The sequence below is a fragment of the Giraffa tippelskirchi genome, chromosome 9 (assembly GCF_054371585.1).
Source record: "Giraffa tippelskirchi isolate mGirTip1 chromosome 9, T2T-mGirTip1v1.2.pri, whole genome shotgun sequence".
Taxonomy (NCBI): domain Eukaryota; kingdom Metazoa; phylum Chordata; class Mammalia; order Artiodactyla; family Giraffidae; genus Giraffa; species Giraffa tippelskirchi.
The window spans coordinates 11,590,842-11,605,839 of record NC_137283.1 but is presented as its reverse complement, the minus strand read 5'-3'; the positions used below and the strand labels follow the sequence as shown (position 1 = coordinate 11,605,839).

General features: G+C 53.8%; 1 protein-coding gene across 5 annotated transcripts in view; it reads left to right on the top strand.

Moving 5' to 3' along the window:
* Positions 1 to 14,998, top strand: part of SCN5A (sodium voltage-gated channel alpha subunit 5) — a 129,514-nt gene that overhangs the window by 38,068 nt on the left and 76,448 nt on the right. For 2 of the 5 annotated variants that reach the window (XM_081527402.1, XM_081527400.1), the window contains 2 exons: positions 5,407 to 5,732; positions 8,408 to 8,526. In XM_081527402.1, the coding sequence (XP_081383528.1) occupies positions 5,460 to 5,732; positions 8,408 to 8,526 (392 nt within the window). In that variant the 5' untranslated portion in view covers positions 5,407 to 5,459. Of the gene's footprint in view, positions 1 to 4,564; positions 4,667 to 4,911; positions 5,006 to 5,385; positions 5,733 to 8,407; positions 8,536 to 14,998 lie in introns of all 5 variants that reach the window. The other 3 variants (XM_081527399.1, XM_081527403.1, XM_081527401.1) reach the window with 3 other exon arrangements.

The following is a 14,998-nucleotide window of genomic DNA, read 5'->3' as shown; positions in this document are numbered from 1 at the left end:
AGTGGGCAGGAAGGGGCTGCAAGGAGGGGTTAGGCTGGAGTCAGGTCCCTCCTCACCCCAGGGACGGCCAGCTGGCCTAATTTTCCCAGGACTGAAGGGCCATTTGGGGATTCAGGAATTTCAGTGCTAACACCCGGGATGTCCCTGTGTCCCTCCTCTACCCTGACACTACTCGGCTACACTGCGGGCTGCCAGGCTGTCGTGTCCCATGTCACGGCATCATAACCATCATTGACTGAGCACCAGCTGTGTGCCCTGTGCATTCAGGAAATCTTCTTTCAGGAAGATGTAAAAAGATGAGACTGTCTAGGGAGGTCCAGTTTCTGGTGTGAACAGTCAATATTCTCCCCCTACAGCATTTCCGCCCTGATGTGAATTCCTATACCTACAGGCCAGTGACTCTGAGGAGGGAGGGACCTAGCCTTACCCTAAGAAGAGGTTTCCAACATGTTTGGGGAGACCAGACGCACTCTACCAACTGTCAGAGGGCAGCTGAGGCCAGAAAGGGATCCAGGATGGGATGCGGGCTCAGCCTCCTGGCCCAGAGGAGGGAGGTCAGTGTGGGTGGGGGCAGTAAGAGGGGGTCTCCTGGAGGAGGTGGGGCAGTGAGAGGAGCATGTAGTGACTCATGCTCAGGCCATCGCACAGGCCAGCGGCAGTGCTGGGAATGTCTGAGCCAGGGAGTGGTGGGAGCTGCACTTGGCGGGTGGAAGGAACGAGGGAGGAGGTAGGTGGCAGTGGGATCAGACTAGTCCCAGTTGGAGCCAGGAGGCCCATCCCAGGGCAGTGGCTGTGGAGATGGAAGCCTGATGTTTGGTGGAGTTGGGGCATTGTGGCCAGTGTCCGAGGAAACGATGTCAGGAGGAGCTGGTTTGAAAAGGGGGGCTCACCGTTCGCTCCCAAGAACTCTCAGGAGCCAGCAGAACTTAGGGAGAGATGCACGTGGTAATCTGCTGATGGACTTGGAACAGGTTGGAGAAAGGGCTCCTTAGAGCTTCAGTGACAGAACAGGGGAAGCTGGCCCAGGAAGAGGGATCAGCTGGAAGAAGCTGACCCAGCCTAGGGAGCAGGTGAAGATGCTGGTGCAGGTGGAGAATTTGGTACAAATGGAGAAGTTGGTATAAACAGAGTTGTTGTGGTTGTTCAGTTGCTCAGTCATGTCTGTATCTTTGAGACCCCATGAACTACAGGTTGGCAGGCCTCCCTGTCCTTTACCATCTCCCAGAGTTTGCTCAAACTCATGTCCATTGAGTTGATGATGCCATCCAACCATCTCATCCTCTGTTGTACCCTTCTCCTCTTGCCTCAATCTTTCCCAGCATCAGGGTCTTTTCCAACTGAGTTGGCTCTTTGCATCAGGTGGCCAAAGTATTGGAGCTTCGGCTTCAGTCCTTCCAATGAATATTCAGGATTGATTTCCTTTAGGATTGACTAATTTGATCTCCTGGCAGTCCAAAATGGAGAGACTGGTTCAAGTAGAGAGACTGGTACAGGTGGAGAGACTGTTGCCAGTGGAGAAGTTGGTGCAGATGGAGAGGCTGTCCTGGGTGAGGGTGAGAGTCATGAAATACTGGCATCTAGAAGAGTATGATGGAGAAGGCAATGGCAACCCACTCCAGTACTCTTGCCTGGAAAATCCCATGGACTGAGGAGCCTAGCAGGCTGCAGTCCATGGGGTCGCAAAGAGTCGGACAGGACTGAACGACTTCACTTTCACTTTTCACTTTCATGCATTGGAGAAGGAAATGGCAACCCACTCCAGTTTCTTGCCTGGAGAATCCCAAGGACGGCGGAGCCTGGTGGGCTGCCGTCTATGGGGTCGCACATAGTCGGAAGCGACTTAGCAGCAGCAGCAGAAGAGTATGATCTTTGTGTGATCTTTGAATCAAATCTGGCACCGGCTCCCCCACATGATGGAGTTGTGAGAGACAGAGGCCGCCTGTACTTCCCCAGCCAGAGGTGGGTTCTTCCCACAAAGCTGAGGGCCTGTGCACCTATGCCAGAAGGGTATGGAGTCTGGGGTGTCCTCAGATCTACCCCGACATCTCCTTACTCTGGTGTCACCGGAAAGCTTGCAGCCAGGGCTCAGCCAGTCTCAGCTTCAGCCTCAGCAGGGCGTGGGCCCTGAGCTTCAGAGGGAAGGGCAGGGCCAGAGCCAGGTGCAGGCAGCGGAGAACAAGGGAGAAAATGGATCCCACCCACCCACAGTGGGCCGCCTGTGGGGACCCAGAGACAAAGCCCGCTCTTGGCAGGTTTACTTTGGAACCTGAAGCTGCCCTGCTGCTGGGGAGCCGGGAACTTCCTCTGGAATCTGGTTTCACAAACCACCAAGCCCCAGGGGTTTGGTTCCCTGCTGGAAGCCAGCTGCGGAAAGACCCTTCCCAGGACCCAGGGCCCCATTGTTGGGGCTTCGTGATTGCTTTATTAGATAATATCTAACAATGGTTCTAATACATGTGCATGCTCAGTTGCTTAGTCGTGTCTGACTCTTTGCGACCCCATGGACGGTAGCCACCAGGCTCTCTGTCCATGGGATTGCCCAAGCAAGAATACTGGAGTGGATTGCCATGCCCTCCTCCAGGGGATCTTCCCGACTCAGGGATCGAACCCCTGTCTCTTGCATTGCAGGTGAATTCTTTACTACCGAACCACCTGGGAAGCCCCAGTTTTAAAGTAGCCATGGCATTAATTATATTCAAGATATTGCAGCCCCTGTCATGGGACAGGGAAATAGGTGCATTTCTGTTGGTGACTGGTAATTCTGGCCCTTCCATTTTGCTGCCTACATTCATAATGGAAGGAGATGTTAAGTTTCAGGTAGAAGTTAATTTGAGAATGAGATGCAATCCCATCCCCCGAATTTTTTTCCCATCACTCCAAGAGGTGTATTAGGTGCCTCTGAACCGCAGAGACAAACAGAGCTGGTCTCCTGACTGTTAGCAGTCAGGAAAATGGTTATTCAGTTGGGGAGTGAAGGGGAACTGAAATTACCTATTTCAGAGGAACTGGAAATTACCTATTTCCTGACCTGGATGCTAGATACTGGGTGAGTTCAGTTGTGGAAATTCATCCACGTGTGTGTACACTTAGGATATGGGCACCAATCTGTACAAAAAGTTGATTTCGATACAAATTTTACAAACACTTTTACTGGAACAGATGTATACGCAGGTGCAAGCTTGCATGCACACACACACACATACACGGGTATGTACCAGTAAAGACTCCATAGGTCCATGGGCATCCACGTGTCTCCAGAAACCTTGCAGGCGTGTGGACACAGATGGATACAGTGAGACAGAGAACACTATTTTTAGGAAATAATTCCAAGCAAAAGAGGAGGTTTCCTGATTTACAGGACTAGTGATTGCTCACAGTGAAGAGGATTGCCCTGCAAGGAAGGGGCTGCTGGCATCCAGGCTGGCTTCTTTTTTAAAAAAATAAAAAGAATAATGAGTTTATTGTTTTTGTAAAAGTAACACAAAATCATCATAAATAATTCAAGAACTGAAGAAGAGCACGAAGAAGAAAGTTTAAAATTACCTAAATTCCCACCAGCCAGGGGAAAAAAAGAATCACCATTCACTTTTGGTGATACGTATTACAGTTGCCTGTCTTTGTGCATGTAAAGATGGAGGTAGAGAGGGACAGCCTTTGATTAAAGGGGGACCTACTCCTTCACCTGCTGTTTGCAACAAGGATGTTCCTTCAACTTTACTGGAAGGAAAGAGAAGAGCAAGTAGCTGAAGGACGGCTGGTTCTGACAGTGTTCTGGGATCGCTCTTCTCTGGCTTCCCTTCACACATTCCGCGCCATGCCTCCCCTGGGACCAGAGGCGCCCTTTTGAGACCTGGCTGTGTTGTGTTTGCTCACTGTTTACCTGTCACCTGGCCAGGTGCCTACTTCACGGTGCTTGGGGCCCCGGCCCTCGGGGGGTATGTGCAGGGGTCAGGGTGGCAGCCACTCGTTGGGGTCAGCAGTGACATGTGTCAGGAGTCAGATCAAGGCCAAGCCGATCTTTGACGGAAAGGGATTTTGTCCTGGCAGAGACCTCCAACAGGTGCCCGGCCCTGCCTGGGTTTGATGTGGTCATTAGCAACACGGCCTCCCCCTCCCATTGGCTGAGGTGTCCCACTGGGGAGCTGGGCTGACCACATCCTGTTTTGGTGGGGCAGTCGGGCACACATTCTCCAGCCTCCGCGCCAGAGTCAGAGCCTGTTCACACCAGGCCCTGGATCATCTGAGGCCACTGTGGGCCACATTCTCCCTGTATGGTGTCATGCGCGGGCGCCTGGCTGGACATCCTAGCGGAGGCGGGGTCCCCGTTCTCTGGTTCTGCTATCTCTCGGGGTTTGTTCAGGCTCAGGGGGAGGGGAGAGAGTGGAGGCATGGGGAAGTCTGGGCTGCTCCATCAGTATGTCCCATCTCTGGAAGGCTGTCTCCCTCGGGGATTTCCTTGAGATCCTCTGGGGGGGTGGGCTCTGAGGCAGCTGTGTACGCCAGGTTGCCAACATCTGGATGGCAGCTGCCAAATTGTTACCCAGCTGTTTCCCCAAACCTGCAGGACTTTCCTGGGCCTCGGTCAGCAGATCCAGATGCCCCAGCCATTGCCAGATGTTGGCACCTCCGTGCCCCAGGTGAAGTCTGGGCACCCTTCCCCACACAGGTACACATGGGAAGACCAGACAGACTGTTCCCTGCCCTCTGGTCCCACCACTCAGGCCAGAGAGCTGCCTGGAAAAGAAGCCCAGAGTTCGTACATTGGCCCAGGAGGCCTCTGATCACCCTCCCAGGGTCCCAGGGTGTCCTGTAGAGGAGGCAAACTGAGAGGAAGGGTAGCGCCAGGTACCTTCTAATGCACCTGCCCCTCACCTACATATTCACCATTCATTCCCTCATTCATTCGTTCAGGACCAGCCCTGCCAGAGATCTACAATGAAAAGATGACCAGCCCCTTCCGTGCCCCTTCCTGTGGATGTCCCCCTCAACCCAGAGTGTTGGGGGGGCCTCAACCCAGAGTGTTGGGGGGGCACCAGTTGTGAGAAGTATGTCAAAGTGGGCTTGGTCAGGGAACCCACAGGTGTGAGAGTTTCCTTTTGGATTGAATAGGGTAGAATGAAGGGTCACTAGTGACCCAGTTTCTCATGCGTACTTGCTTTCAAAGTTGCTCCTTGGGATGGGGAAGGGATGAGTGCCCCTCCTGCAGATTCCCTCGCATTCCCTGCAGCCCGGAGGGCTTCAGGTTTCCCTGGGTCGGCATCTGCCGGGTGTGCCTGTGAGAGGTGGGGGGCATCTCTGCAAGGATGCAGGTCCTTCCCTCCACCAGGCCCAGCCGCTCCCCCCAGGTCTGATGATTCTGCCCCCCAGCCCTGGGTGCAGCATCAGCACCATGTTTGTGTGTTTTAGCTTCCCTACAGGCAGCGTGAGGACAGCCTGTGCCCCAGAAGCAGGATGAGAAGATGGCAGACTTCCTGTTACCTCGGGGCACCGGCAGCTTCCGCAGGTTCACCCGGGAGTCTCTGGCGGCCATCGAGAAGCGCATGGCAGAGAAGCAAGCCCGGAGCTCGGCCGCCTCGCAGGAGAGCCGCGACGGGCTGCCTGAGGAGGAGGCTCCCCGGCCCCAGCTGGACCTGCAGGCCTCCAAAAAGCTGCCAGATCTCTATGGCAACCCACCCCGAGAGCTCATCGGGGAGCCCCTGGAGGACCTGGACCCCTTCTATAGCACTCAAAAGGTGACTGCCACCACCCCCACCCCGCCTCCCCGTGGCATCTCAGTCTACTGGGCAGACAGGGAGAGGGTCTCACCTCCATACGGGGCTCTCTTTGGGGCTGGCTCCCTTGGGCCTCGAGGAAGAGAGTCATTAGTAATCTATATTCCAATCACCTTAACTTTGGAGTTCCAGGGAAAAAGCCCAGAATTATGCAACCTGAGATGGTTCAGTGCTATGAAGGACAGAGCAGGCAGCCACTCTGGAAATCTTGCCTCCTGGTGGAGCATCTACTCAGGGAATAATCTGTGGTCAGATTTCCACCCCTGGAGGACTCCTGATCCCATAGTGTGTGTGTCAGTCGGAGTCAGGCCCTGAGTCCTGTCCTGAGTTGAGTTTGGGCCCCAGAGCACAGCATGGGATCCCTCCTCCAACCAGGGACAGCATGTAGCCCCTGCCCCCCACCCCAGAGAATTTGTTGGGCATTGGCTGTACCAACGCAGCTCAAGCTGGGGGCCACAGCAGCAGCATCTGGGCCTTGTGGGCTGGTGATGGGACCGTGACGGCTCGTGGGAAATCTGAGAGGAGTGGGAAGCCAGTGGCTCTGCCATTGTCCTTTCAGAGTGTAGGGAGAGGAAGGGACTTTGGTCCATTGTTTGTGTGTCTTACTCACTCGGTTGTGTCCAACCCCATGGACTGTAGCCCGCCAGGTTCCTCTGTTCATGGAATTCTCCAGGCAAGAATACTAAGTGGGTTGCCATTTCTTCTCCAGGGGATCTTCCCGACCCAGGGATTAAACCTGGGTCTCCCACATTGCAGGCAGATTCTTTACCATCAGAGCCACCAGGGAAGCCCTTTGTCCACTTGGACGGGGTAACTCAAGCTTTCTCCAGCATGAATTTCTACCCAGGAGATAAATTCCCCCATCTGGGGCCCCTGCCCTGGCCTCACCTCTCAGGACCGTGTGCCCAGGCCTGCACCCGGCCAGACCACGGGCACACAGGGCTCCTGCAGAGGCCTGAATCCCCACCCCAGCTGCCCACGCTTTGGGCCACACAGCCAGGGGAAGGTGGGTTTCAATTTGGTGGAGGCCTTTCCCCAGGAGGCTGGGTGCCAAGGAAGATGGGTCCTGCCCACATCACTGCAGTCAGTCCCCGGGCTGAGAAAGCACCGAGGGCAGACAGGTTGCTTTTTCCAGGGCGAGTGTCAGCACCTGGTGTTTGTGAGTGTTGTATGTCACTGTTACCAGGCATCTGAGCGGTGTGTTACTGTGCACTGAGACTGCATTCAGGAGACCAGGGGTCTGAGAGTGGGAGTGATGCACAATTGTCTCCCTGTGTGCACACACGTGTACATGGGTAGAGATAAAGCCCACCCAGGCTATGTGCACATGTGAGGGAAGAGACCTTGAATTTGGTCTCACTCCCCACCCCCCAATTCAGGTGACACAAGCTGGGTGAAGGTGAGGGCTCTGGCTATATTGGGATTAGTCAGGGTGGGTGGGCCTAGATCCTGGCTGGTCAGAGCTGGAATTAGGGCTGGGGTTAAGGCCACAGCTGGGACAAGTCATGGTTTGAGTGGTGGATCAAAATGGTGATGGGGTTGGAGTTTGCAGACTGGAATCATGGCAAAGAGACCCAACTGAGAGTGGGCAAGAGCTGGGCTGGGCTTTGGGGGCTGATGGCAGCTGATCTGGGGGCAGTTAGGGACACTGTCCTGTCCCTGTGACCGGGGACACTTGAGCAGTGGCCCCAGGTAGGATTCTGGTCTCTAACCTCCCGTCTTGCCTTGCTGACCCCTGGTCACACTGCCTGCAACCCCATGGGGTGACGCAGGTAGCACAGCAGAACTTTCAGTCCCGATCTTTCTGGACAACTTGTCTCCCTAGCCCAGATTAAATAGAACCTTATCTCACCAGCTCAGCCCTGGGAGAAGCCCAATCCCAGGCCTTGCCACCTCAGCAGTGCCTGCTATAGCCAGCGGGGATGGACCACTGTCCTCAAAGATGGCATTGGACCCAGATGCCCACTCCATGTGCTGTGGTGCAGCCTCCAGCACCCATTGTCCATTCCCATGCCTCATTGTGCTGTATAGATAGAATCTTCTGGAAGCGTGAAGAGCAGGTTTACCCTGGGCAACACAGGACCCTCATGAGGAAGACACCAGGTCGTGGCCTCTGGTGTCAGCTGGGGCTGCCATCTGTCTGGATTCCAGGAGACAGGGTCCCAGGGAAAGTTTCTGTCTCCTGGGCTGAGTTCTGCATTTTCCTCATCCCTCTTTGGTTGTCCCTGCTGACCCAGCTCCCTCATCGCACCCTCAGTCTTCAGTGGGCCTGGTGGGGAAGCACAGAGGGGTCAGAGGGAGAGGGGAACCAGGGGGCATCATCTGAGTCCTGGCCTCTGCTATGATAACAGCTCAGCTAGGATCATGAAAGGCCCCTTCTCATTGAAACGAAACTAAATCTACCCAACCTGACAATCCCCTGAACTTGATCTTGTCCCGCCCCAGCCATAGGTATGAGGATCCACTCACCTGCCAGCTGCCGGTACCCCCACCCCTCTGTCAGGCCCTCTCCTCTTCCTCTCACCCTACCTCTCTGCCAGAGTTCTAGGCCTCTGAGCCCACAACTGCCCCCCAAGAGCTCCTCTCCATAAGGACCTAGGGCTGCCACCCTACCTAAAGTGGCTCTCTGTCCGCAGACCTTCATCGTCCTGAACAAAGGCAAGACCATCTTCCGGTTCAGTGCCACCAACGCCTTGTATGTCCTCAGCCCCTTCCACCCCATCCGGAGAGTGGCTGTGAAGATCTTGGTTCATTCATATCCTTTGCGATCCATCCCTCCTGTGTGGGCCCCACCCGGGGAAAGAGGGTGGACAGGGCGTTTAGGACTGAGGGCAGTGTTGATTCCTGGTCGGTCCTCAAACAAGCACACAGTCATCACCTGGGAGCCGGTTGGACATCAGTCTCTCAGACCCCACCCCAGACCTGCCGATTCGGCATCTGCATTTTAACAAGATCCTGGGGGATAGTGGACACATGAAGGCTTGGAAGATTCGGCTGATTCTTCAGGAGAGAAGCGTCCTAGAAGCTGAGCTACCGAGGAAACCAGAAGAAATGAGGCCGGTCAGTGTCCCCTGATTTTGCTCTTGGCTCCCCATGTCCCCTCGCATTGTACCCCCACCCCACCCCACCGTGCCCTGCACCTCCCCACCCATTGGCAGGGACCTCCGGCAGGTCACCAGGGCTCAGCCAAGGAGAAACTGCTTCCCAATCCGGAGTCCTCTGGTTTAGTCACACGTGGGCCTCTTTCGAGGGAGGCAACACTTGCTTTTTGATTAGGTGTTGACAAAACGTTTGCAGTTTCAGAGTATCTCAAAGAACTCTGGTTAGCGTTAAATTATATAAACCACAGCCTGAAAAAGCTTCAGGCTGCGGAAGAGACCGATGAGTGGGCTGTGGAGTGATGAGGGCTGGGTACTGGTCTTTGGGTCCTAGAAGGGTACCATTCAGACCGAGCATGGAACAAGAAAATGGCTGTTCTTTGGACTTCAGAAAACGGATCCCACACACAGACCCTCTTGGGGAGGGCGGATGTCTGGCCATGGAGCCAGAGGCGCCTGTGTTTCAGCGTGAGGGCCTGGCCAGCTTTGCTTTAGCTGCAGCTGGCTTGGCTGTTAATTGATCGACGCCACTGGGCTCAGCAGTGTGATTAGTTGTGGGGTTGGCAGGTTGGGCCCGAGGGAGCTCCCTGAAGTCCCCTCTCCGTTCCCCTTCTGGTTGGAAGGCCAAGGCCTCTGGGCAGGGCAGGAGGCTTGGGGAAAATGGCTGTCCAGTGGGGAACTAAGTAACCAAATGCTGACTACCCAGTGAGCTTTCCTATCCAGGCAGGGATGAGAGGTGCCCCTTCCTGGCTCCACGGTCTGCCCACCTGTGCCCCAGCGCTGATCCCAAACCCAGGGGCCACTCAGAGGGCCTTAGGACCCATTTGTTTTCTGCAGGCAGATGCTCTCCGGCCCCCTCCAGCTTGCTCTGGCCTTTCTCCTGGGGATCCTGAGACATGTACATCCAGGGAACGCTGCCTCCCCGTTTAGGCCGTGGCTGTGGCATCAGCAGGGTGGTCTCCAGGGCGGGCAGACACTGTGGGGCGGGACCATATTCACGGAGCAGCCTACTACTCACAGATGCATCTTACTTTGTGAAGCATGGGTGGTTCTGGATTTAATTTTGAGCTGTTCCCAGGCTCCCCTGTAGGCGCTACACACTTTGCCTGGCACTCTGGGGTGCTTATCAAACTGGATAAGTCCCTGTCCTTGCCCCCTTGGGAGTTTTACAGCCTCCCTCTCCCCGCCCACCCCCTACCCACCCCCCCCCAAACCCCCCACCCCGGCCCAAGAGTGATTAGACAACCGCATGCGGAGTTGTCATTCCTGCCAGCATGTGGGCATAGCCTGGTGAGAGCAGTGTGGTAGGAGGAAAGGCCAGCCTTCTTGCTCTGAGCCTACCTCTCTCCGGACTCACTGCAAGGGTGTGGCCTCACTGAAAGCACGCTCTGGCTCCCACCTGGGGCTTCTCCTCCAGGTATCTAGCCAACCAGCTCTGTTTAGCAGTCAGCTCAGCCCCTGGAGATGCACCTGCTGCCCTGGGGTTTCTGCAAGGCTGGGCCACGGGGCAGCTGCAGCCAGGGAGGCAGGTGGGCCAGGGGGACAGAGGGACAACACAGTCCCCAGCCTGGCCAGAGGGTCCACCAAGTGGTGGCTCTGAGGCTGGGAGGAGCTGGTTCCGCCTGGCAGGACCGGCCTTGACAGCTCTGAGGTGGACCTTGTCTCCCAGGGCAGCTGCCCCAGGGAAGTGGCTTAGCATCTGGGAGGCCCTGCGCTGGGCTGTCAGAGGCTCCCTGATGCTCTGCTACCTGGGGATGGAAGCGCACGGCGGGCCTCCCACAGCGCCCCTTAGCGGGCTCGGGAGGCACTGAGGGAGAGGAGGGGCCTGGATTGTGGGGTTGGGGAGCAGCCTTTCTGTGTCCTTGGGTCTTGCCCTCAAAGTGTGGTACACTGATCAGCAGCAGCAGCATCACAAGGATCTTACAGGAATTGCTGAATCTCGGGTCCAGAACCTGTGTTTTAGGAAAGTCTCCATGATTTGTAGCTTCCCTGGTGGCTCACTGGTAAAGAATCTGCCTGCCAGTACAGAAGATGCGGGTTCAATCCCTGGCTCGGGAAGATCCCCTGGAGAGGGAAGTGGCAACTCACTTCCAGTATTCTTGCTTGGGAAAGCCCATGGACGGAGGAGCCTGGTGGGCTACAGTCCATGGGGTTGCAAAGGGTCAGGCACGACAGCGATAAACAACTATGATTTGTGCACTCCGTGCTCGAAGGCAGTCACTTCTAAATGTCAGTCTGAGTGGCACCAGGGAAGTTTATTAAAAATGAAGATTCCTAGCCTCTTCCAGACCAGAACCACCAGTGTGAGGCCTCAAATCTACAAGCTCTTCAGGCATTTTTCAATCAAGATAAAATTCACATACCATAGAATTTACCATTTAAAGTGTACAGTTCAGTACATCTTATATTCAGTACAGTATATTCATAAGGCTGTGCAACCATTACCACTTTCTAATTCCAAAACATTTTTATCACCAAAAAGGAGCCCCATGCCCATCAACAGTCACCATACATTTCCGAGGCATACAGATTTCAGGTCTTGAATTACAAAATTTCTCTCTCTCTCTGTGTATATAGATAGATAGATAGATATAGAAATAGATATATGACTATATATAGGTAGGCTTCCCTGGTAGCTCAGCTGGTAAAGAATCCACTTGCAATGCCAGAGACCCTGGTTCTATTCCTGGGTTGGGAAGATACCCTAGAGAAGGGATAGGCTACCCACTCCAGTATTCTTGACCTTCCCTGGTGACTCAGACGGTTAAGAATCCGCCTGCAGGACCTGGGTTCAGTCCCTGGATTGGGAAGATCCCCTGGAGGAGGCCATGGCAACCCACTCCAGTATTCTTGGCTGAAGAATCCCCAAGGATAGAGGAACCTGGTGGGCTACAGTCCATGGTGTCACAAAGAGTCAGACATGACTGAGTGACTAACCACAACACAGAATATACATATATATACACACACATGCACTGGCTTCCCTGGTGGCTCAGCAGTAAAGAATCCGCCTGCAGTGCAAGAGACACAGGAGATGTGGGATTGATCCCTGGGTTGGGAAGATCCCCTGGAGAAGGAAATGGCAACCCACTCCAGTATTCTTGGCTGGAGAATCCTCATGGACAGAAGAGCCTGGTGGGCTACAGTCCATAGGGTAACAAAGAGTCAGACAGGACTGAAGTGACTGAGCACACACACACACACACACACACACACACACACACATTTTGTGTGGTAGAAAACATATAAAATTGACCATCTTAACCATTCTTAAGTGTCCAGAACAGTCATGCTAAAATTACTGTGCCACAGATCTCTAGTAACTTTTCATGTTGCAAAACTGAAGCTAATTGTCTGCTTAGATTTCTACAGATATTCAAACATCTCAGCCCCTAATGTGTAAAGTTTTGTGCCAGGCCCTTTGGAAAGGGCAGTAGGGACAAAGACTGACTTGAAAAGGGGCAGGAACACAGGCCCTGCTCTCCAGACAGAAATTCCTCTCACTTGTGACAATCCAGGCATTCCCAGTGACAGGCTGGCAAGCGCACGATAACTCCGCTCAGCTTTGCTCTGGGCTCCACGCTCGCATTGCCTCCCTGGGAAGTTGCCTGAAAAGTAAATATGGGCATAGAGAATTTTTTTTCCCCAATGTATTTTTGTTATAATCCTGCAGAATGTGTTCCTGCCAGAATTAAATAAAAGAAACCAACAGAACTCCAAATTCCACTGCAGTCACATTCAGAGACGCCGCACGTTCATGGCGAGCAGCATTTTGCCTTCCTGGGTGCACAGGATCTGTTCACAAAGTCCTCCCACGTTCTTCTAGATTCAAATGGGCAATCAAACCGTGTATGTGCGTGTGTGTGTGCTGTGTGTGTGTTCACTTAATAGAACAAATATATGAAAATACGCCAACTGTTAATTCCCTTCTCATTGGGAGTTTTTTGACTCCTTAGCATCTGAAGACAGGCAGCCCCAGTTTCAGGCATTCCCCACAACCCAGGCTGGCAGTCCTTGCTGGCATTTTAATTATGAGGCTGAGAGTGGGTGTTTAGGGACAATGACGTGACAGGATTGAAGATGTTCGGCTCACTCAGCCCTGGAGAGCTGGCCTCTGCCACTGCCCACGCATGAAACCAGCTCAGTCATCGGCCTGAAACCACCAGGCAGTGCAAACAGGTGTGCTCTGGCCAGGAGTGCACCTGACTTCTCTCTCTGGCACGGGCTGTGTGGTGGCTCCATGGGGGCTCAGGGATGCTTGGGCAGAGTCACGTGGACTAGAGGCTCATTCTGTGTAGGAAAAGATCACACACTCACACACCTCCCCAAAAATGACTAAGAGTATCGGAAGGGCCATCCTCAAGAACTGGAGAGCCAGGCGGGATTTTGAGCAGTCAAGTGGCAGAGACTGGAGTCGAGGCAACTCACGCTAAGGCATTGCTGTGTCTGGAGAAGCTGAAATTCATTCAGATGGCGACTTTCCTTTCCCCTTGTGCAGTGCAGGCCGTGGCTGGCTGGGCTCAGAAGGGCTGTCCGCCCTGGCTCCTCCCTAAGTCTTGATGTTAGACTGCAGTTCACCTCTGTCTGTGTCCAGCCAAGTGCTCTGGTCCAAGGCAGCCTGTCCACACTGCTGCTGTCTGCCAAGCAGCCTTTTCTCCACTCTGATGAGAGCCGTGAGTGGTATGACCGCAGCAGGGAGAGGCTTGGCTCCTCAGATAGGCATCTCTCTAGTCCTGAGCTTCCCCAGCAACAGCTGGGCTGACTGTTTGCTGGAGGGACCCTAACCAGCTTCCGGAGCCTATGTGAACGCCTCCTCCAGGAAACCTTCCTGCCTAGTCTCGCCAGAGACAAGTCTGATTTCTTATAATCTCCTATCTTTGAGCAGTTCAATGGCTTGGAGGCCTCCCTGTCTCCCACACAGAGCCACGGCCATGTGCTCACATGAGGTGGGTTCTTAAAAATGACAGATAATTCAGTTCGTCTTCCTGGTGGCTGTCTGCACACACTTTATAGAGCCCTTCACCCCGTGGTTTTCATCGTGCCTTGTGGGTGTCAGAGTCCAAGTGTGGGACAGCACTCCCGCTTGGCGGCTGAGGGCCTGCAACAGTGTGACTCCCACAGGCCCTTCAGTCTGGAGGTGAGGGAAGGGACCAGGGGACTTTGCTGTCATTGTGTAGAGATGGTGAGGCAGCCACGGAGTTCAGAGTGGAGCCTGCATCAGGACGGCCAGGTCTCAGATCTGGGCTCTGCCATTGACCAGGGTCAGACCCACAGTCATTTTCTGCGGCTGCTACAACAAATTAGCAGAGACTTAGCAGCTTGAAACAATGCAGACTTGTCATCTTATGGTTCTGGAGGTCAGAAGTCCAAAAAAGATCTCACTGGGCTAAAAAAAAGGTATCCGCAGGGCTGTAGTTCTTTCTGGAGGTTCTCAGAGAGAATCCGTTTTCTAGGTTTTTCTGTTTTCCAGGGGCTGCGGAAAACCCTTGACTCTGGCCCCCTTCCATTTCTAAAGTCAGCAACAGCTGGTGGAGTCTTTCTCACGAGCATCATGCTGACGCCTGCCTCTTTCTCTTTTATAAGGACCCTGTGATGACATTGGGCCCACCCAGATAATCCAGGATAATCTCCCGATCCTTAATTTAATCACATCTGCAAAGTCCCCTTTGCCATCTACATGAATGTTTATAGTTTCCAGGGATTAGGACGTGATTGTCTTTGCTGGGGGGCATTATTCTACCTACTAGAGTATCCTTCAAGATAACCTCTTTGTGCCTCAGTCTCCTCATCTCTAGAGTGGAGAAGTCTCCACCTCCTGCATTCTTGGGAGAAGAGAAATAGTCAGTGGATGCAGAGAGCAGAGCCTGGCACCTAGGAAGGGCTCAATAAATACTTGCTGTTAGCATCATTACTTTCATATTTCAGGAATCATCTTATTCTCAGTAGACAGTTAAGCGTTGGATCTTTGGGGATGAATAAAGGCTGGTTAAGGGACTTGTTAATTCCCTGCCCAGCGAGGAAAGCCTTGGCAGGGAGCCGGGGTGTGAGGAATGTGTGTGTGTGTGTGTGTGTGTAGGGGAGAAGGGCTATTGAGATGGTTATCTAATCTGCCCTTGAATGCTGCTGAAG